A 24023-nucleotide genomic window follows, 5' to 3' on the forward strand; every position below is an offset into this window, starting at 1 on the left:
TGAGAATGAGGGTCTGCCTACACTTGAAACTGTTTTGCCAATATGGTAATTCAGTAGCGGTAAACGATCATTCTGCATTGTGGACCGGTATTGAAAAATGTCTGTGTCCACCACTGAGTGCCAGCCAGGGAAGAAGCTTATCTCGACTCCAAGCAACTATGAGACAAAAGATATGTCCTCCATGAAGCCGCATATCAATGCGGACCCACTGGTATTGGAGTGAATAGCAGTCTCAGCCTGGGCTCCCAACAGGCCTTGCCCCAAAAGCCAACGGACATATTTTGCCTCAGGCATATTCTGCAATGTTGTGCATCGAGTGCTGGCTTTTGGATTTAATAGCTGTCAGGGGCATGTGTGTCACTGGAACAAATTTCTTGTCTTTGTAGCGCAAGACCAGGTGATGAGAGGATACCTCCAAAAGCAATACAAAAAAGAAAAAAAACAAAGAAAATAATTAAATCTGTACTTGAGCCTATTCATTGAACTTTGCACACCAAGCTGGTGCAGAAATTTAATTGCAGCGACATGTCTCTGTTGTGGTTTCACTTATGAAAATGGCCTCAAGTTTGCTGCACGAACTGGTTTGTTATTTTTTCTGGCCATGTACTTACTGCCTACACATACAATAAAGTGGTGTCATGTTTACCAAGCTCAGGGTAGCTCACTTTACTTCAGTTTCAGGTTTTCATATTTTATTATGACAGTTTTGTTTAATTAGTCTAGAATTGAAAGCCTTCTGCATGCACAGGGCACGATTCCAGCAAATCACGCTATCTTACCAGACCACCAAAATTTCTGCCTTTTAGAACACATGAACAAATCGTCTCCAAGCTAAACACAATAGTGGTTGAATCTGGCTCTGGAAATACCACCCCATCCGCCTATTACATGTACAAATAATGGTGCTCTGTGCTGCACAGGAAATTTCGAGGCCACAAACATTGTGATCGGTAGGGTGTTGTGCAGAGCTTGTGCTAACAGCTGTCAAGTATTAACAGTTTGCTACCCGTAGGAAGTCAGGAACAGCAACAGGGTCCCAGTAAAAAATACTGCAGATTGTTGACAAATTATTTCACAGTGAATTATTCACATTATTTTCATAAAATTGGATTTGTTAAATAGGTTGATTGAGAAATTAACACAAAATAAATTCCACTTTCCAAATCTGATTCATTATGGAGCAGACATAATTTCTTCAGTAAGTTTAATGTTTTTAAAAAAATACACACAACAGAAATGCCAAAAACCACCATTAAAAGTGTTACGAAACCCAGTAATATGAAAATGGCTAATCTGCCATTCCCTCCCACAGCTTATAAACCTTATTTTTACATTAAAATACTGCCACTATATACCTTTTTGGCTGATCTGCATACCACGGTCACATGATAAACTGCAGGGTCTGCCTAAGTGCTGAGTGTTCAGGTAGATGCAGAGTTCCACTATAGCCTGTGTCTCCATGCTGTTACAGGAAGCAGATCATCCATCAATCAAGATGTGACATCCCACCCACTGTGTTCTTTTTTTAGTTACTGGGCATGGAGGAGGGAGGGAGGGAGGGACTGGGCTGTCATTTAGGATCTGTATACATGCTCACATGTGTGATGTCATACCATGTGACCTGAAAAGCTCAGCTCAACAAGGAAATGTTCTCTCCAGCAATAGAGACCAAACTGATTATGTGCAACTTTACTACCTTCACTGTGTCTTATCTGGCCTTGCCAAGAGAGACCCTGCAGGAGGGGGAGGATCTGTCCATTCAGGATCAAAGAGCCTTTTTACATAATCACTTAAAGAGGAACTGCAGTCCGTTCATATAATTTGTAATAAAAGCATCTTTGCCATTCTGAAGCTTCCCTCCAACCACTTTCTTTGCATATTATTTTATATAAACCGTGATTCTGTACTTGCCAAATATGCTGCAGAAATCTCCCCGCACCAAGTCTGGCTGCAGCCATTTTAACTGTGGGCAGCTGAAGCTGCTGCCTGTTCACTTCCTAGATTTACACACACACACACACACACACACACACACACACACACACACACACACACAGCTCTCATTGGCCCTCTTATGATCCACTACCCTCCCTTCCTGGCAAACTTTCATGAGAGTGAGAGTGCTGTGCATGATGTCATAAGCCTAGGCTAAGAAACAGAAAGTGGGCTGTATAAGGTATTTACTGGCAGAAGAAAAATGTTTTACTATCCAAAGTTAAAGCAAGGGCAGAATATTTAATAGATAGAAAGTTGAAAAAATTACCGATGGTCCTCTAAGTTCCACAGAGAGTATAACAAGCATGCTCTTCTGCACATACATACAGATATTACTGTTGTGGGTTTAGTAACATTTTACGGTTAAAAGAAAAAATGCTTATGGCACCCTAAGACCTCTTTCACACCAGGGCATTTTGCAGGCGCTATAGCGTTAGAAATAGCGCCTGCAATCCGCCCTAAAAAAGCTGCACCATTGTTTCACACTACAGCAGTGTGCTGGCAGGACGTCAGGGAAAAGTCCTGCCAGCAGCTTCTTTGGAGTGGTGAAGGAGTGGTGAAGGAGCGGTGTGTTTACTGCTCCTCCACCGCTGCTCCCCATTGAAATCAATGGGGCAGCACTGTAATACCGCCGGCAAAACGCTGCTATTGCGGCGTATTGCTGGCGGTTTTAACCCTTTCTCAGTCGCTAGCGGGTCTATTTTAAAGGGATTAAGTGCCGGTTCACACTGCAGCAATGTCCGACATCGGATGCGATTTGCACCACGCAAATCACATGGGATCTTTGCGTGATGCAATTTCAGCCATACAGATTCGGCCGAATTTGCATCTCATTTGGACCAAGCTTGCACAGGATCCCACAGGTCCGCAGCAGAATCGGATCACATGGGTGTTCACACCCATGTGATCCGATACTTGTTTGAATTTGCAGCTCACACTGCAATATGCAAACTGATTTGGGGGTGTCATTAACTTTTAATTGACTCAATTAAGTACTCACTTGTGTTGCCAGCGGTTTAGACATTAATAGCTGCGTGTCGAGTTATTTTGAGGGGACAGCAAATTTACACTGTTATACAAGCTGTACACTCACTATTTTACATTGTAGCAAAGTGTCATTTCTTCAGTGTTGTCACATGAAAAGACAAACTATTTACAAAAATGTGAGGGGTGTACTGACTTTTGTGATATACTGTAAAGCCATTACTCACGTTTAACTCCTAATTGATGATTTTAGGGAAAATTTAGGGGGCCAGAGTTGGGTATCTTTATGCTCGGCGCAACCTCATCTTTTATATTTTACCAAAAACTGGGTATTCTATTGCATTTGAGTGCCTTATGGTATACTTTAATGCATATTTTACCCTTGATAAAATAATGCGCTTATACTGCGTGACATAACACAATTTTTTTAAACATGTGAGTAAAAAAGAAAAAAAGAAAAAAAAAGCTCTAGCAGCTAAAAGCTTGAGCCCTCAGCACAGTATAAAAAGTAAAGCTACCATAAATATCCATGTCTCCATGTTCCAAACCTGCATTTGAAGGCTAGGAAAGAAGCAACAGAATAAATGCTGTCACTTTGCCAATGGTCATTTCTGGTCACGTAGAACATTTCGTAAAATGTTTGATACCCCAACATTTTATATTCTTGATATGTGCCTGATGTACCATGTACTTGTATGAAAAAGTCTCCTGTTCTACTTGCATTGCTTCCTTTGTGTGAAATTCCTGGTGTTCTTGCCAGCCCCTCTGCTTTCATCTTAAAAACTGACCGCACTAAGCAGGAGAACACAGCGTGGTCAGTGCTCTAGTTATGCTGGGAACTAAGCCTGTTCTCCTCCAATGATCAAACTTGTGCTGACATCCCCTGCCACCCTTCACAGCCATTCACTGGGAAGCTCAGTGTACTGCTGCTTCTCCTCCCCCTCAACTTTTATGCAGCTTATGGGAACAGAGGGAATGTGATCACTTCTACAAAAAAGGGAAAAAAAGGCATTTATGTTTTTTTTTATTTTTATAGATCTATACCTAAATGTTTTGCCTTTCATTTCTATTTTAAACTGAATGGGTTTTTACAAGGTGATCTTTACAATCACTTTAAGCCATAAAGACTTGGCGTCAAAGTATAATACAGAAATGGGCGATTGTATACATGGATGTCAGCTACTGAATTGCACTCACAGAGCAGGGGAAGTGACCAGAGTTCTCTTTTAAATATTATTCACACGATATCTTTGGAAATATATAATGTGTCATCCATTCTGTCTGAATGCTCAGGCATAATGATGATCCACTTAGCATGGGGATAAATGCTCCCTGTGTCAGGGCCTGTCACATGTCATTACTTTGCTCAGTGTAAATGAATGAAGAGCAGCCTGAATAACTTGCCAAGTGTCACGTACGGATTGCACTCCATGTGTTTGAATTATTTTTAGCACTTATTTATACAGGTGTGGCTAACACGTCATTAAAGAGGATGACTGTCTCATTGCAACAGGTGGGGCGCCCTACAAATGACTGCAGATGCTGCAAAATTTCAGCGTAGTCTGGACATTTCTCTTTTTTTGTGGTTCATTATGTTTCACATGAAGTTAGATTATAGAATTTTGCAAGAGAGGCAAAGTATAATATTGCCATGTAAATAAATAGGCAGGCTGCGGGGGAAAAAAAAAAAAAAAAAAAAAGAGAGAACATGAGTAGCAAAGGGAGAATAAAGCAGGAGATAAAAGAATGTGAGATGACTAAGAGAAGAGACCCATGCCCGGTTCATGAAAGGTGGTAACATTTCTGGTTGTCCATAGAGCAGTGGTTCTCAACTCCTGTCCTCAGGACCCACTAAGCCCTTGTACACACAGTCGGACATTCTGATGGAAAATGTCCGATCGGACCGTGTTGTCGGATAAACCGACTGTGTGTGGGCTCCATCGGACTGTTTCCGTCGGATTATCCGACCGACAAAGTTTTACAGATGGGCTATAAAATTTTCCGACAACATGATCCGATGGGACTTTGTCCTATCGTTTGTAGAGAATTCCGATCGGACAAAGTGCCACGCATGCTCAGATCAAATTCCTACACCAAAGCTATTGGCTACTAGCCTGAACGTAGTCCCGTCGTAACAAAATAACGTCATCACGTTCTGAGCGATCGGATTTTCCGATAACTTTGTCAGATTGTGTGTATGCAACAGTTTCGGACAAAATACGTCAGACAAAATTCAACGGATTTGGTTGTCGGAATGTCCGACCGTGTGTACAAGGGCTTACAGGCCAGGTTTGCATGATAACTGAAATATATCACAGGTGATATCATTTGCTGCTTAGTGATTGCAGTATTCTAGTCTGCATCTCCCAAGGTAATACTTAAAATCTGGCCCGATAGTGGAACCAATGCCATAGAGCAGGGATATGCAATTAGCAGGCCTCCAGTTGTTACAGAACTACAAGTCCTATGAGGCACAGCAAGACTGACAGTCACAAGCATGAAACCCAGAGGCATGATGGGACTTGTAGTTTTGCAACAGCTGGAGGTCCGCTAATTGCATATCCCTGCCAGAGTCTTCCGTAGGAACCCAGACAAGAATGAAAACCTGACAGGGGTTCGAGGGGGTTGCAATGCTATTTGTGTGACTATCACCAGAAAAGTAAGTATCGGAAAACTTCCCCGAAAGGAAAGCCGACTAAAGACTATCCCCTTCGCTCATTCAAAACCAGTTCAAATTTAACCACTTGCCACCCATCTGCAACTTACTGAGGAGGAGCAGCCAGTGTAAGCAAAAAGACATTTTAATCTGCGATTTATAAAAAAGTGATGTTTTCATTAGTTTGTGGACTTCATCGTGCACATAGGATACTCACCGACTCGGGAGCTTTAACAAACACTTTTGTTTTCCCCAACTGGAACTGGTCAGGCTCCATATTCACAGAATGAAGTAAATGGAGGACGCCCTTTTTCTCATCTCCACGCCATGTAGGCCAAGTTTCTTTGGTAAGAATTGCATATCTGTAAAGAAAATGCATGCATAAATAGAATTTTTTTACAGACTATGATAATTTATGTAAAACACCTCCATAGTAAAGGGAACAACTAGTTACGGGTCTGAGACTTTCAATCATATCAGATTTTGTTTAATGTGATCTCCTGCTTTCCACCTCCTCCAATCAGAAAATGCTTTGCATTAATTCAGAGGTTGCAAACCATTTTCTGATTGATGCCCTTGACAAGCAGCTGAAATTCTGGGTTCAGAATGCAGCAGGGCAGCCACTCAATTCGGGACCCAGAAGCAAGTGGAAACCACTGGATTCATGGTGTCTACTTCAGTGATTTTCAGCTACAGGGGCATCGGTATACCATGTGCAAAGTTACATGGGTCCTGGCTGAAACAATGTAACCATGTATAAAATATCCATACCTGGAATTCTTCAAGAACAAAACACTGACCTATAACAGTCTGAGGAATGCATGTATTCAGCATAGTACTTGCTTTTATTGGCCAACATATGGCTATGGGGACACTTGGATTGCGATTCAACTTTAAGAGATCATTCCAGTATTTCACACATTTTATTGAAATGGGCAGTGCCGGCAAACCCCTGAAGTAGTTTACAATCCAACACTGCCAATGCGTGGTGACAACACAGACCAGACTAGGGTCAATTTAGGTCAGTCAATTAGCATTGAAGGACATTTGGATTCCAGAAGGAATCTGAATATCCACAGGAAACACGTACAAACATTTGGAGAACATAAACATGCTAAAGGAGATATAATCACTCACAGTGTAAAAAGCAGCAATGGGATGTAAAGTGCAGAAATCAATACAAGTAATCACTTCTTGCATCATAATTGCTCTTTGCACTGCATTACCACATAATCCTAATCTTGTCCTGGTCAAAATTTAACTGTTTGCTACCCAAAAAAATAAAAAAAAAAAGAAGAAAAAAAGAAGATCCTGCTCCCTTAAAGCATGAATAACAGCACAGTGCTTGTACTGTGTAATTTTCCCCCCTGTATAACCTAAAAAACCTGGCTCATCCTACCTGGTTCTTCCCTCCCCCCTATAAACTGACCATGGTTCACCATGACTGCTGAGCCCTGACACCGTGGTCAGTTTACATGCCTCCGTCACCTGCAATTCTCTTCCCTGCTCACCCCCATCTCCTCCCTGCCTGTCAGCTCCTGCTGCTATCATAATTACAGTATAACCATACAATCCCCTCTGTAAAATAGCATTATGTGTCTGTGTTGTATAAAAAAAAAAAAAAAGATGCCGATCTGAACCTTATAGCAGAGCGTCTCCTGGCACTCAAGTGATCACTCAGCTCACTCTTTCCTCCCCGGCTGACGTTTTTGGCCCCTCCTGCTATAGCTGTCAGACGGGGAGAGGAGCGAGCCAAGGAGTCACGTGAGCGCCGGGAGATGCTCTGATATAAAAAGGCAGCATTATATATATATATATATATATATATATATATATATATATATATATATATATATATATATATATATATATATATATATATATATATATATATATATATATTATATATAAAAAAAAAAAAAAAAACACAGACACTGGGGACACACAATGTTATTTTACAGAGGGGATTGTATGATTATACTATAGAGGCTTAACCACTTTAAAGCCGAGATTCCAGATGTTTAACCATGTCAATCACTGTGCTGTTAAAGTAGATGTTCCCCGAAATATTTATTATTCCTTTGTGTGTGTTCACATACTGTATGTGTATTTTATAAATTATAGTCTATCATTTCCATGAACTTCTTCCTTTTGAAGTACCTGATTGACCCTGACAGTCACCTTTCTTCCTTGCTCTAAAGTCTAAACTGACCACCCAAAACAGACGTTGATCTGTTTTTGCATTGCCAGTTTTCATCTTTTGAGGTACAAGACACTGAGCAGACAAACAGCTTGCCTGTATTGCATAGTTCATTCCCCCACCATACCTCTTTGATCAATCACAGCCTGCCTCTGGCACACATCCCCCTTCCCAATCACAACTTGCCTTTTGAACACATCCCCTGCTCAAGCACAGCCTGCATCTTGCCTCAAACTGAACAGATTATAGAATATAGGCATGCTGTGTGTCTGCACAGTGTGCTGTAACCCCGCCCCCCACTATCAGGAAAAAGAAATGCATGGTCACATGACTTAACATTTAACCTGTAAAATAGGCAAGACAGATCATTTCTGAAAACAAAAAGTAGTTATAATGCCTGCATAGTTGTGACTGCCTTAGAAAGCCTCTATCCCATAGTATATTCATAACTACTTTAACCACTTTCAGACCGGACCATTTTGCTGGTCAATGACCAGAGGTCTTTTTACAATTTGGCACTGCGCTGCTTTAACTGGTAATTGCGCGGTCATGCAATGTTGTACCCAAACAACATTTGCGTCCTTTTTTTCCCACAAATAGAGCTTTCTTTTAAAAGGTATTTGACTGACCCTGCGATTTTTATTTTTTGCGATATAAACGTAAAAAGACCGCAAATTTTGAAAAAAAATGATATTTTCTACTTTTTGTTATTAGAAAAATCCAATAAACTCAATTTTAGTCATACATTTAGGCCAAAATGTATTCAGCCACATGTCTTTGGTAAAAAAAAGTCAATAACTGTATATTTATTGGTTTGCGCAAAAGTTGTCACATCTACAAACTAAGGTACGTTTTCTGGAATTTACGCAGCTTTTAGTTTACGACTGCCTATCTCATTTCTTGAGGTGCTAAAATGGCAGGGCAGTACAAAACCCCCCCAAATGACCCCATTTTGGAAAGTAGACACCCTAAGGAAATTGATAAGAGGCATGTTGAGCCCATTGAATATTTTATTTTTTTGCCTCAAGCGATTGAATAATGACAAAAAAATTTTTTTTTTTTTTTTTTACACAAAGTTGTCACTAAATGATATATTGCTCACACATACTATGGGCATATGTGAAATGACACCCCAAAATAAATTCTGCTGCTTCTCCTGAGTACGGGGATACCACATATGTGGGACTTTTTGGGAGCCTAGCCGCGTACGGGGCCCCGAAAACCAAGCACCGCCTTCAGGCTTTCTAAGGGCGTTACAGTTTTGAAGGCCATAAAATGCCAAGATGGCACAAACCCCCCCCAAATGACCCCATTTTGGAAAGTAGACACCCCTAAATTTAGGGGTACACTAGTGAGACTAGGTAATAAATGGCGGGTGCCCTGAAACTATAAAAAAATAACTAACCAACCAGCGTCACCTGTAACAGTTATATGGTGATCACTGGTGAAAGGGTTAACTAGGGGGCAATCAGGGGGCTTTATGCGGTAGTATATGGGGGTCCCTGGCGCTATAAAAAGCTGTGGCGAACCTAAATACCTACCTGCCTAACTAGCGTCACCTGTGACACTAATACAGCGATCAGAAAAACGATCGCTTATTAGGCTGGGTTCACACTGGAGCGATGCGGGAACGCCACGAATTTGCGGCGGGTTCCCGCATCGCATGCCTCCCGGCGGCAGTTCACACTGCCCTATGCGAACTGCTGGGAGTGTCAGTGAAATGTTAATGACACCCCCAGATCAGTTCGCATATCGCAGTGCGATCTGCAAACTCGGATCGCATGGTGTGAACACCCATGCGATCCGATTCTGCTGCGGACCAAAAAAAGGGTCCCGTGCGAATTTGCGGCGGGTGCGGCGCAAATTCAGCCATACTATCTGTATGGCTGAACTCGAATCGCACAGAGATCGGATGTGATTTGCACTGCAGTGCGGTGCGAATCACATCCGTTCTCATAAACCGCTGCAATGTGAACCCAGCCTTAGTGACACTGGCGACGGGGGGTGATCACAGGGTTAAACCTTTATTGGGGGGGTTAGGGGGGTACATTAGAACTAAAGGGGGCTAACCCTAACTGCCCTAACAGTTATTACAGTCACAAATGACACCAATGCAAAAAAAATTAAAACAAATGCAATTGGTGTCACTGTGACTGGGGGGGGCAGGGGTAATTGGGGGGGGTGATCGGGGGGTGAAGGGGGGGTGTGAGTGTGCCTGGCATGTTCTACTGTGTAGTGTCGTGTTGGTGCAACTCACCGATCCTCTCTCCTCGGTGCCGGAACGAAAAATACCAACACGGAGGAGAGATTACATCACTTCCTCTGCCTGTGTTTACATTACAGGAGAGGAAGTGATGTCACGGAGCATTTCCATTCGTCAGGAGCGATCGCGAGGGGGTGGCCATGAATGAATGGCCGCCCCCTCATCCCGGATCGCTCCCGAACGAATACCGACCACCGCAGGCACCGGTACGCCCATATGCCTGCCCGTGCCATTCTGTCGACATATATCGTCGTGCGGCGGTCGGCAAGTGGTTAAGGTGTCTTAAAAGGAGGAGAAGTACAGCCAAAGCTCATTTGGCTGTACTTTTCCCGTGGGTCACAGGAGTGCAGTTCTCTCTGCACTCCTGTGACCCATCTTCGGCTGACATCACAGGGATCGGGCAAGATCGTGACAATGAAGTCGGGATCCGACCACATGCCTGAACCAGCACCCAGATCAGCCCCTCATTGAGCTGCTGAGAGCGTGAGCCAGCTGCTCCTGCCCCCACCACAGCCCAGTGCTAAAATGAGTGCAGGGGGGCAGAGCAGAGAGCCGATAGTCAGCAGCTCTCTACTCAGGGAGCGGTGAGAACTGAGTGATTGCGGTGTTCGATCACTCGGTTCTCAGTGTTAGAGGCGTCAGGGGACTGATGCTGCATCCACTTAGGTAAGTACAGTAAGTAAAAAAACAAAAAACAAAAAAACCCATGCATCCCTTTTAAAATTCAGGTGTTCCATCAATATTCTGACATGGCAATTTAAAGATTTACTGTGGAAATATAGAGAGCAGGAGTTTAGCTTGCTTTACTAATTGATATATCAGATCATCAGACTACATAGGGATTGCTGCTCTGCACATATGTCTGCATGTAACAGGCAAAGAATTAACTCCTAACCTATTGATATACCGGAACTTGTTTTATGTACCCTTACAATTCCTTTAATTGTCAGTCTTCTATGATTCTTGCTTAACTTTCTTATCTAACGTCCTTCGTGAAAATGGTTACTAAAAAAAGTAGCAATCAATATCATGTGACAACAAAGTACACCAAATGAAAAGGGGTAACATGGCAACTACAGATCTAGTGCAAACATGACTATATCCGTGTCATATGTGTTCACTGTGTAATGAAGTTATTACCGTAGTGATGAATGTGTACAAGCAGACCATGAGCTGCATGTTCACAAGTCTAATTGTAGAGATCAAAACTGATATTCGCCTGTTTTATTTATGGCTTCTAACTATGTTACCAATTTATAATGCTATATGGTGTCTACTCATTTTTCATATTTTAACCACTTTGCATCTTTTTCAACTGTGGCACTTCTCTTCTAGATGTGAAAATCGAAATTCTTTGCTAAAAAAATAAATTGATCAGAACCCCTAAACTATATATATATATATATATATATATATATATATATATATATATATATATATATATATATATATATATATATATATATATATATATATATATATATATATATATATATATATATATATATATATATATAAAAAATCCGTAGAGAAAAAAAATGGCGGCCATTGCATTTTTTTTTTATTTCACGTGGTATTTGCGCAGCAATTATTTGGGAAAAAAAGACACTTTCACAATACAAAATTTTAATGCAAGAAAACACCTAAGATAACCCAATTTTTGGTAAAATATGAACGTTACGCCAAGTACATAGATACCAAACATGTCACGCTTTAGAATTGCGAACATTTATGGAATGGCGCAAAACGACAGTACTTAAAAATCTCTATAGGCGACGCTTACATTTTTTTTTTTTTTTTACAGGTTATCAGTTTAGAATTACAGAGGCGGTCTAGTGCTAGAAATATTGCTCTCCAACATTCCCAGTGATACCTCATGTGTGGTGCGAACGTTGTTTACATATGCGGGTGTGATCTACATATGCGTTTGCTTCTGTGTGTGAATATAAGGAGGACAGGGGTGCTTAAAAAAAAAAAAAAAAAAAAAAAAGGTTTTTATTATATTACTTTTTTTATTTTTACACCACCTCTTACATTTTTCTTTTTGATCACTTTTATTCCTATTACAAGAAATGTAAACATCCCTTGTAATAGAAATAAGGAGTGACAGGTGTTCTATATGGAGACATCTGGGGTCAACAAGACCCCAGATATCTCCTCTACCTGGAAAGCATGAGATAAAAAAAAACTCCTAAAAAACAAAACAAATTGATCTCTACTTTCTGTCCTCGATCACAAGGGAGAGCCCAGAGAGGCACCAGAGGGCAGTGGGAGGGGTGGGGTGGGTAGGGACGTCATTTCCAGCGGGAATTGGTTAAGGAAGGTTGAAATAAAGAACATTTCTTGCTATAGTGCAATTCATTTAGTATTTTTTTGGTCATGTTAGAATTTTATAAACCAGAGTAACATATATATATATATATTTATATTTTTATGAATATATTTCTGCTTGCAAGCCTCTTGCTGGGGGAGGGGGGGGGGGGGGTACTCGTTGAGATTTGTTCCAGAGCTGCACTGTGTGCATCTATTGACACAGACAGGGTGGCTCAGCTCTGTTCCCCATCACTAGATTTGAATGGCAGCAACAGGCTGCCAATGGCAAGTCCAGTGAGGAGGGAGAGAGAGAGAGAGAGAGAGAGAGAGAGAGAGAGAGAGAGAGAGAGAGAACAGGGCTGCTGCTCTCAGGCACAGTGTTGGACAAAGATCTGGCTCAGGTAAGTGTTTAGGGGGCAGGGAGGAAGCTGTTCCTAAGAGTTTGTTTGCCTTAAAAGAGAAGTATGAGGTTTCCAAAAAAACAAAGAAAAGAAAACAGGGTCACCCACAAAATGGAAATTCAGTGTATTGCCAGCTTTGGAAAATACTGAATTGCCATTAAAAACAATAAGCTAGCATTTCAGTTACTTTTTGAAGGAATCTTCAATCTGAATCTTCAGAACTAGTGTTCCCATTGGAAGATTTCATCTCTATTCCTGTTTGGGTGACAATCTCAAATTTTGGGTTTAATGTGCTATTTTCGCTCTCGGTGATAATGGTAAATGGACAAAATGGGGGCACAGACAGCAATACAAACCTGACAAGTATTCTAATCCTATCCACAACCTAACTGGGCCATAGACAAATGACATCTTCGCTTGGAAAGGGGATTACTGGGGTTATGACTGCAGAGATAACCCTGGTATTGTTTTTTTTTTTTCAGCCGGCGATTCTCTAACTACTAAATGTAATTTGAGTGGCAGATTCGCCGCTGGATAACTTTTAGAAGTGGCAGGAGGTGGTGTCACCATATACATCCTAATATAGACATAGATTCACCTGAGCGCAGATATTTCCCTTCTATATAACGAGATACAACTAGAGGCGAGTTTCACTGGGAAGTAAACACTGCAATATCCTATATAACATTACTCATTCTGGCCAGTGTACACATATGAAAAGGGTTTACACTTCCAAGGTCTACCCGAAGAAACACACAATGGTCATTGACTGATCTTTGCATGCAAATAAAAAATACTACACATAAACGTCTACGTAAACCTCCGATTACTCATCGCTGCCAGAAAGCCGTCAAAAGAATTGACAACAAATAGAGAAACATACATTTCCAGTCCTGTCAATTTCTCTACACAACCTATTTTACTATGGCTTTGAGGACATGAATGAGGCCACTGACTTACAGGGTTGCACCACGCTAATCTTGATTTATTGTGTAATTGCCTCCAAGTGTTAAGGCTGTATACCTATAGGGCTATTTAGATTTAAAACAGTTTTGTCAACAGTAACAGATTTCAAAATGAATTAGTTTACTCTTTGTATTTCACTTAAAAAGAGGTTTTACATTTTAATGAAGTGGGCAAAACCTTCATGCTTCTGTACAATGCAGTCCTTAGCCTAGCCTCCATGTATGATTGTATCAGCGGTTTATTTCCACCACATTTTAGCTTCTTATGCAGGCCATACACGGTCGAATTTCGAACAAATTTTCTCTTCAAAAATCAGAAAGTTAGTTTTTTTGGATGGCGCCACCATTGATTTTCGAAATTCGGCCGACCAAGTCTTCAATTTCACCTCACCTTGCTACAGAAAATAATTTTTGTGGCCGGGAATCTTTTCTCTCCGTAAATTTTCTTTTCCTATTACATTTCTCGCATGATTCTCCCATCATTGATTAGAAAATCGTTTGATTTTCAAAAAATTTCCAACATGTCCAATTGCTCAAATTTGATTTCCGCATGAAAATCGGCTATTGCTGCAGCCCACTAATGGTGTGAAATTCGTATGAACATTTTTAGATACGATTTTCGAAAGAAAATTCTTTCTAAATTCGAACTGTGTATGGCCAGCATTAGAAGCTACTGACCATTAGCTGCAAGCAGGAGGTCAAAGCTTGGCACATGTAAAAAGAAACGTCATCCAATAATTATTCATGTATGTATGTATATACAGTATCTCACAAAAGTGAGTACACCCCTCACAATTTTTTTTAATATATTTTCATATGACAAAAAAGAAGAAATTACACTTTGCTACAATGTAGTGAGTGTACAGCTTGTATAACAGTGTAAATTTGCTGTCCCCTCAAAATAACTCACACAGCCATTAATGTCTAAACTGCTGGCAAAATAAGTGAGTACGCCCCTAAGTGAAAATGTCCAAATTGGGGCCAATTAGCCATTTTCCCTCCCCGTGCCATGTGACTCGTTAGTGTTACAAGGTCTCAGGTGTGAATGGGGAGCAGGTGTGTTAAATTTGGTGTTATTAGTCTCACTCTTTTACTGGTCACTGGAAGTTCAACATAGCACCTCATGGCGAAGAGCTCTCTGAAGATCTGAAAAAAAGAATTGTTGCGCTACATAAAGATGGCCTAGGCTATAAAAAAAAGATTGCCAAGACACGAAAACTGAGCTGAAGCATGGTGGCCAAGACCATACAGCAGTTTAACAGGACAGGTTCTACCAAGAACAGGCTTCGCCATGGTCGACCAAAGAAGTTAAGTGCATGTGCTCAGCATCATATCCAGAGGTTGTCTTTGGGAAATAGATGTATGAGTGCTGCCAGCATTGCTGCAGAGGTTGAAGGGGTGGGGGTGGTCAGCCTGTTAGTGCTCAGACCATATGCAGCACACTGCATTAAATTGGTCTGCATGGCTGTTGTCCCAGAAGGAAGCCTCTTCTAAAGATGATGCACAAGAGAGCTCATAAACAGTTTGAAGACAAGCAGACTAAGGACATGGATTACTGGAACCATGTCCTGTGGTCTGATGAGACCAAGATAATCTTATTTGGTTCAGATGGTGTCACGCATGTGTGGCTGCAACCAGGTGAGGAGTACAAAGACAAGCATGTCTGGAGCCGCAATGAAGTCACTCCCATGCATGTGCATGGGAACCCTTGGCTCCCACATAACGCTCAAAAGCTCCAGCAAGGTATACTGGGCCTTCAGAGTGCATGTGCCAGTGATGTCACTGGCTGCATGTAGGGTGAAAAGCTCCTAAACAGTGAATGTTTAGGAGATATTCATTTTACCTACAGGTAAGCCTTATAGGCACTGATCTATTCTCCCCTCTCTTCCCCTTCACCCAGGAATTTCCTATGCACAATTTCATTCTTTCATTATTTAAGAATTTTTTTTTATTGGAGGATCCTAGAAACAGCTCATGGGTAAAACCATACTTCTCTTTGTAATTCTGCACTCAGCACTGAGAAGTAGTTCTGGTAATTTCATAGGTCCGATTAGAGTCTCCCTATGGGAAGAAATCATGGAAAGATAACAGGACAGTGTCATCCTCACCTCTGCAGGAATTTCTTGAACACCCTCCTGTAGGCATATCCTGCTCTGCGTACGCGGATGTTTTCCTTCAACCCTAAATATTCCACTTGATGTTTGACCCTAGAGAAAAATGTTAGACGCTGGTGTTAAAAGGGTTATGCAAAAAATGTACAAAACATTTTCCTTTTCAGCAAGGACATGACCGACTCTGATCTGTCTAATTCTAGTTTTAATACAGTAAATTAGTTACATTTTGCTGACCAAAAACTAGTATAGACAAATTTTCATCAAAGGTTAAACTGTCCTGGCAAATCACAGAAAGTGTGTATATATACATACATATATATATATATATATATATATACATATACATACATACATATATATATATATATATATATATATATATATATATATATATATATATATATATATACATACATACATACATACATACATACACACACACACACACACATATATATTTTACACACACTTTTACCTTATACCAGAATAGAAATACTTTTGGTCACAATCAACATTCATTACTATTTCAGGCCTAAAGAAACTCCCATATTTCATCATATACCTGTTTTCCTCCCAGTCTCTGGGTTTCTTTGTCTCATTTGGTTTGATGCACCGGATATAATGAGGTGTGCATTTCATCAATGTATTCACCAAGTCATTTGCTTGTTTCTGTGAATGTTAAAATAATATGTGATTTAACAAAAATGAACAATGTACTTACTGGACCAAATATATATATATATATATATATATATATATATATATAAATATATATATATATATATATATATATATATATATATATATATATATATATATATATATATATATATATATATATTTTTTTTTTTTTTTATTTACCTTGATTTTACTGCTTGCAGTAGTAGGACGCCCCTTTTTTTCTGCTTGAAGATTTTCTGGAAACAAAGCCTTAATGAAAGGCCTAAAATATAAAAATGGATGCAAAAAGATCTGATTTAGAGTCCAAAAATCCCTTTGAAACATTCAAGTTAAGCACAGTGGGTCAGTGATTAGCACCATTAATGTGCTGCAGTACTGGGGCACCTAGATGAATTCTGATCTAAGGAGGGCAAGAACTGATAAACGATTTAGTGTTCTCCAGAAAATGGGCATGCTATACAAAATTATATAGTTTTTAAAATAAATGAATTCACTTGTACTCCATGATACCAGAATGAAAGGTTTCACCTCAATTTATTCAGCTTTCCTTGCACCCAAGGGCCTTCTAAGTAAACAATTGAACTTGAGCTAAAGAGCACATGCCTCAAGACATTTGCTGCCATCATAACGTTAGTTCACAAGGATTCACCCCAGACTAAATGGTAACTTTCATTAATATTAGAGCAGTTCTCCATAGCTGTATTAACACATTGTAGCTGTACTACCAGGGTATCTTTCTCTTGTGGTTTCCATAGCTCATACATAATGCATTTAGTCTGTAACACTATCCTCAAACCTAGGAAGGCCTACAAAATGAGGATTATTCGGTATGAATTGCCATGTTGTGTTCCTTAAGTACGGGGAATGCTTGCCCTAGTAAAACAAATACAATTAAACAATTGCAATCATTCTTTGAAGAAACTTGAAAAACTTTGTATAGTTTAATGAGACAGAACTATATAGGACACCTTTGTAATAACCTCACAACAATCCTACAGTTGTGCATTTTTAATTCTTTTTACCCCCTTCCTTACGCAGTTGTATTTAAAAACATACAAAATGCTTAACTGACAGGAAGTCCAAACCAAGGCAAAATTATACCGTACACAGACATAAATAACAGCCACGCACTGTCATCAAAGATTAGCTTGTGGGAAAACCTCAGGTTCTGAAAAGCTCTTACTCCAAGTATTCCTTACATTTCTGGCACCCCACTGTCAAAACAACTAGTCATTTTTAAAACGCTTTTGTTGGGAAAAATAACCTCCTGGTCTATTTAGAGACCATAACTACTATTTCTTCCCTAGATTGTGTTTTTTTGCACCACTGACTCGGAAAAAGCCTGTCATATAAAAGGCTGCTCAGATGCGAGGACTGCCAGATACGCTCACAGTGAAAAGCAGGCAGCTCCTATTTCATACAATCTACGTTGTACAGTTCATAAGAAGCGTCTTGACAATTCTTCTCAGGTGTTGTGTAATGCTACCCATTTATATTAGATGCAGATTGACTGGTAAGAAATTATTTCACCAACGAAGAATCTTCTTTGCACTTAAGGGCCAACTATAAGCTTTTACTGAGTTTTCAAAAGGAAATGGGTTTGGGAAGCTAAAAATAAAACCTTTTCAAATGAAAAATATATTTATATAGCACCAACAGTTTGCAAAGCGCTTTACAACATGAGGGCAGACAGTATAGTTACAATATGATACAATACAGGATCAATCAGATGATCCTGCTCATTGAAATGTGGCTGCCTGAGATACCCTCAAAAAAAAAAAAAAAAAAAAAACTTTACTCCTTTGGTCTCCGTAACTGTGCTCTTCGCTGGCTCTAATCCTACCTATCCCAGCACACCTGTGTCACTTACGATTCTACTTCCTCCTCTCCTCTTGCTTTCTCTGTCGGGGTCCCCCAAGGTTCTGTTCTTGGACCCCTCCTATTCTCAAGCTACACACCCTCCCTGGGTCAGTTGATAGCCTCCCATGTCTTTCAATATCATTTCTACACCAACAATGCCCAAATCTATCTCTCCCCCTCTGAGCTCACTCCATCAGTCTCCTCAGGTATTACTAATTTACTAACAGACATATCAGCCTGGATGTCACACCACTTCCTCAAACTCAGCCAGTCCATAACCAAGCTCATAATATGTCCTTTCCCACGTGCCTCTTACCCCGACTTCTCTGTTGAGAGCAATGGCACAACTATCAACTCCTCACGTGACAGGGCACTAGGGGTTACCCTGAACTCTCATTTCAGCCCCATACCCAATCACTTTCCAAAGCTTGCCGCCTCAACCTCCACATTTCCAAAATATGTCCCTTCTTAACCAATGAAATCACAAAGCTCCTAATTCACTCAATGGTTATCTTTCGCCTTAACTACTGCCACTCCCTCCTCATTGACTTACCTTTAAATAGGTTATCCCCCCTTCAGTCTATCATGAATGATGCTGCCAGACTCATCCACCTTAACAGCTCAGCGTCTGCTACACCTCTCTGCCAATCCCTCGCACTGGTTTCCACTCACCCAACAAATTAAATTCAAAATATTAACAATAACTTACAAAGCCATCCACAACTCAGCCCCCAGCTACTTCACTAACCTAGTCTCAAAATGCCAACCAAATCATCCTCTGCGATCCTCCCAAGACCTCCCCGATTTCTAGTTCCCTTGTCACCTCCTCACATGCTCGCCTCTGGGACTTCTCCCGAGCCTCTCCCATCCTTTGGAATTCCCTACCCCAGTCTGTCTGACTATCTCCAACTCTATCTCCTTTAAGGCAATCCCTGAAAAATTTCTCTTCATAAAAGCCTATCCTGCCCACACTTAACAACTGTACTTTCATTTTCTTCATCAGTTCACCCCGCACAGTTATTACCCTTTGTATCAATTGACCCCCCTTCTAGATTGTAAGCTCTAATGAGCAGGGCCCTCTGATTCCTCCTGTATTGAATTGTATTGTAACCGTACAGTTTGCCCTAACGTTGTAAACCGCTGTACAAACTGTTGGTGCTATATAAATCCTGAATAATAATAATAATAATAATAATAATAATAATGTTTCTACAAAGAACCAACATTAAATTCCTAACAGCCTCTTAATAGTGGCCTGTTGAGTGCATGCAAAGCAGTACACTGGCAGAGAAGAGGAGGAGTCAAGTACTCTGAGTCAATCATGACTCTAGCGCTTACAGTGAGCATATATAGGTGAGAGAACACAAGGATAACTTCAATACCACACAGATTTTCTTCCATGCCCAGGCAAAGGCCCAGGCAAAGGCTGAGGAGTGTTCTAGAGCTGGGTTTATTGCAGTATAGTATAGGACATGGCTATGCTATCTGGCTGGGATGCCTGAATTTCAAGACTGACTGCTCTGGTAAAACTTTTCTAAAGTATAATAGCCGAGTTCTGCTTCAATAAAATGTATACGGTCGTGGATTTTCTACATGTTAATGTGGCATTAACAGTGATAAAGTGAGAGAATTCAAAACTCAGCACCTGCTAAGCTCCTGAAAACGTGGCACAAAACGTACTGGCTGAGGATCATGGGTAACAGTAAGTCACATTATATTCTTCCATCGTTATTATTTAATTGGTAATCAATTAAATATATTAACATACTCTAAAGAATTATTAGCAATTACAGTGAATTACATGCTATTATGTATGTAATTTATATGCCAATTAAGGCACAAGAGTACAAGTACATGCAATAACTTAAGGAGATCGGGCTCACTTTAGGTTGCATGGATCTTATGTTTATAACAGACATCTGAATTTAGAATGTCTCTGTTCATGGAGTGCTCTGACAGTAGAGAAAGTGGAGAGCTTCTGGCACTTAAAACTGGCCATAAACCTCAGATGACAGTTGAACATGTAGGCATGATCTGATAAATGATTGAGGTCTTTCGGTCAAGTACAGGTATAAACATGAAGGTCCAGATTGCCTGAATACTAATTTTCATGTCTATGCAGCAGACACTACCAGCATCATTATTCCCAGGATAATAGTGACCTTTCCTGTCAGATGAACAGTTTCTCCAGCTGAAATTGGTTGTGTCTACTTGTGGCACTGGTATGGGCCTCTAATGTCTATGGCAAACCTCTTCCACAACCTATACTTGCCGAGTTGCCTCAGTATCAGGAACACAGTATAGAAGAACAAAGGATTAAATAGGGACACAATGGAGGGTGGTTGCATTTGGGGGATGGCGAGTCCAAACCCTGCTGTATGAGTCTAGGGATGTATACAGCCCTGCTTGAGAGTGAGCCCACAAGTGTAGACCCCATGGGTAGCAGCTTCCAATGGAGGCGCACAGAGAAGAGGAGGAGTGCTGAAAGGGAACCCCAGAAGAGAAGGTTCAGGGCCACTCTGTTCAACACCATTACACAGAGCAGATAAGTATAAACGTTGGAGGCTCGTGTGAATGTAGTCTAACTAGTGTCAATTTGTGTCATTAGAAAGCATCATTTTTAAATGTTTCACAAATAGTATTACATTCATTTGCTGTGCAGACCGTGTGGACTGTGTGAGGACTCATTCAGTTTTTTTTTAAAACAGTCAGTACAGAAAGCATCATTAAAGTGGTATTAACCTCTCTGGCGGTATGATTATTTCAGATTTTAGGTGCTGAACGTGGTACAATTATTTTGCATGGAAATTTGGCATTTTATATTGTAGGCCTGTAATTCTTAGAAATAATTCACTTAAATCCATCCAAACAACATCCCGGGTATGATAAAATTTGAAATATGAAATCATAAATTATAATATAATAGTTGCAGAATTGTCGCTGTCATTACTTTTAGTGGTTGATGACGAATTTCCCCACAAATTACTAATCGCTCAATTTTGCGAGTGATTCTAATTTATTATTGCTGTTTTCTAGCTGGTCTATAACCACTTATGATGTAAATGCACATTTTTTGGTTGTTATGGACAATCTCCAGTTTCCTGGCATAAAGAACAGTATTTATAAAATAAAACTGTATGCAGGACACTGGACAAACCACTAGGGACAAAGGGGATGTGTATTTATTTGATACAGTACTGTAATCTGTAAGATTACAGTATACTGTATCTATACAGTGTTTTTTACTTTTTGAACTTGGCGCCGAACTCCGTCCCCGTGTGTCGCAACGCTCGGAGGGAATGGAGCTCTGCGCTGTCACAGATCGAGCGATACAAGGCGACTCGCTGATCACAGCGTGGAGACATCACTGGATCCAGGGGACAAGGTAAGTAACCCCCTCCATGGATCCTGCGATAGGATCCCGAGTCTGGCTCGGGAATACCACTTATGGTAATTAAATCTCACCCTGAGTCAGACTCGGGAATACCACAAGGGAGGCTACAGCCAAAAATAAATATTACAGGTTACCAATCCTTTTATGTGGTGGCTGCCCAAACTGTTGGCGCTATATAAATCCTGTACAATAATAATTTTTTTAAAGCTTTTTTTATTTTAAAGCATAAAGATAAAAAACCTTCTGTGTGCTGCTCCCCATACAGCAACCCCTAATACTTACCTGAGCCCCATGTCAATCCAGCGATGTGCATGGGAGCCTCGGCTGTCACTGGTTTCTTGCTCTGCTTACTGGGTGAGGCAACAGCAGGAGCCATTGGCTCCCACTTGTCAATCACAGCCAGTGAGCTAATGAGGAGAGCGGGGGACACGTTCAAGCTTTGTGTCTTATGAACACAAAGCGGGACTTGGATGCGAGAACGCACCAGTGCCCCCATAGCAAGTGGCTTAGTATTGGTGAAGGGAGAGTAGCCAGGAGCACTGGCAGGGCCCCGGAGAAGAAGGGGAGCAGGGCTACTCTGTGCAAAACCATTACACAGAGTAGTCAAGTATGACATACTTTATTTTTAAACCCCAAACCTTTAATAACGCTTTAAGACCACATGGACTGAAATTCAATTCCCTTCAGCAGGTAAAACAGCTCTCAAATGAATTTCTGTACTTCACATATGTATTTAATCTGTGTATGTAGCTGGTTGCCTGGAGTTTTGCTTTAAATAAATTTGTCACAAACACAGGCAATTCAGCCTGAGCAAATGAAAAGAAATTGCCAAAGGACCTTCAAGTATAACCAAAGACAAAACTTTTTTTTACGTTTTGGATAGAGTGAAGAAAGGTTACAACACCTGTCAGGCTTGGTTAGGGGGAATGACCCTGTTTATTCATTTTTACCATTACCCTTGAGATCGAACACAAAGAAAACCCTATGTTTTGGGGTGTCACCAGAAAAGGAATGAGGGTGAAATTTCCCAATAGGGACACGAGTTTGGAAGACATTCTGTTTTGACTATGGGACTGGATGTTGAGGGAAACCTCCCCAATGGAACATCAGATGAAAAATAGAAGTTTTCCGTTTAGTCCTACGTAAAACCTACATTTCCCTATGTTATTTTGCTGCTCAGGATTTCAGGAAATGTTTTAATCAACTAGAGAACATTTGGTGCCTCATCTGAATTACATTTTTTAAATACCAAGGCCCGCATTCATCAGTTTGATATACCTGCTTTAAAGTGGTTCTAAAAGGTAAGGTGTTTTTATTTTTATTTTAATGCATTCTATGCCTTAGGATTAAAAAACCTTCAGTATGCAGCAGCCCCCAACACTTTTCGGAGTCCCAACTCAATCCAGTGAGGTTTCATGAGAGACTCAGCTGTCTGGGATTCTCCTTTCTGATTGGCTGAGACATACACCTGGCACCACTGGCTCCCGCTGTTGTCAAAGTCATTGAGTCAAGGAGGAGAGAGAGGGGGGGCCGGGCCGAGCCACAGCTCTGTGTCTTTATGAACACACAGCAGCGACTTGGCTACTTGCTGTGGGTGCCCGCGGCAGGAGGGAGGGGCCAGGAGCAGTGAAGGGGGACCAGAGAAGAGAAGGATCTGGGCTGCTCTGTGCAAAAACACAAGACTTTAGTATCTTTTAAGTTCTACCTGCCCTAACCATCATCCTAGAATTTTCTTGCACTTAACTACAACTGTGTGGTAGAGGTATGAAGGATAGGCAGTACTTACAATTGACTACTTTGCATCAATTCAATGAGGTCCGTAAAAAGGACATCTCTGTTTCTTTCACAGAATCCATCCATATCATAAGACACCTACAAAACAAAATTAATTGCACAAATTAAACGTAAAGTGAAATTATACCACATTTATGTTGGCAGAAAGCGAGTACATAAAAAGGGACAAATCCAGATCTAGATTCTCCCCAAGCTAACTAAAGGGTGAATGACAGAAATAAGAAATATTTATATTATATATATCAAAAATGAGGATGAGAACTCTGTATGGTACAATAATTTTGCTTCAAAAATCCATCTTCATACAACATCAGATAAATTCAAACAACTGTACAGTTTCAGGCATTACAATGCTCTTCATCAAGCTATATTTCACAGATAGATTAATGAAGAGCATTGTAAT

At 40.5% G+C, this 24023-nt stretch overlaps 1 protein-coding gene across 2 annotated transcripts in view; it reads right to left on the reverse strand.

The window, feature by feature from the left end:
• MYO1E (myosin IE) overlaps positions 1 to 24023 on the reverse strand; it is a 235689-nt gene that overhangs the window by 55459 nt on the left and 156207 nt on the right. For both annotated transcript variants that reach the window (XM_077472372.1, XM_077472371.1), the window contains exons 15-19: positions 23613 to 23698; positions 16753 to 16834; positions 16454 to 16560; positions 15886 to 15984; positions 5853 to 5997 (exon numbers count right to left, since the gene is read on the reverse strand). In XM_077472372.1, the coding sequence (XP_077328498.1) occupies positions 5853 to 5997; positions 15886 to 15984; positions 16454 to 16560; positions 16753 to 16834; positions 23613 to 23698 (519 nt within the window). The remainder of the gene's footprint in view (positions 1 to 5852; positions 5998 to 15885; positions 15985 to 16453; positions 16561 to 16752; positions 16835 to 23612; positions 23699 to 24023) is intronic.

Source organism: Lithobates pipiens, unplaced genomic scaffold, assembly GCF_037356315.1.
Source record: "Lithobates pipiens isolate NorthernLeopardFrog02 unplaced genomic scaffold, aLitPip1_a1.2 Scaffold_8, whole genome shotgun sequence".
NCBI classification, from domain to species: domain Eukaryota; kingdom Metazoa; phylum Chordata; class Amphibia; order Anura; family Ranidae; genus Lithobates; species Lithobates pipiens.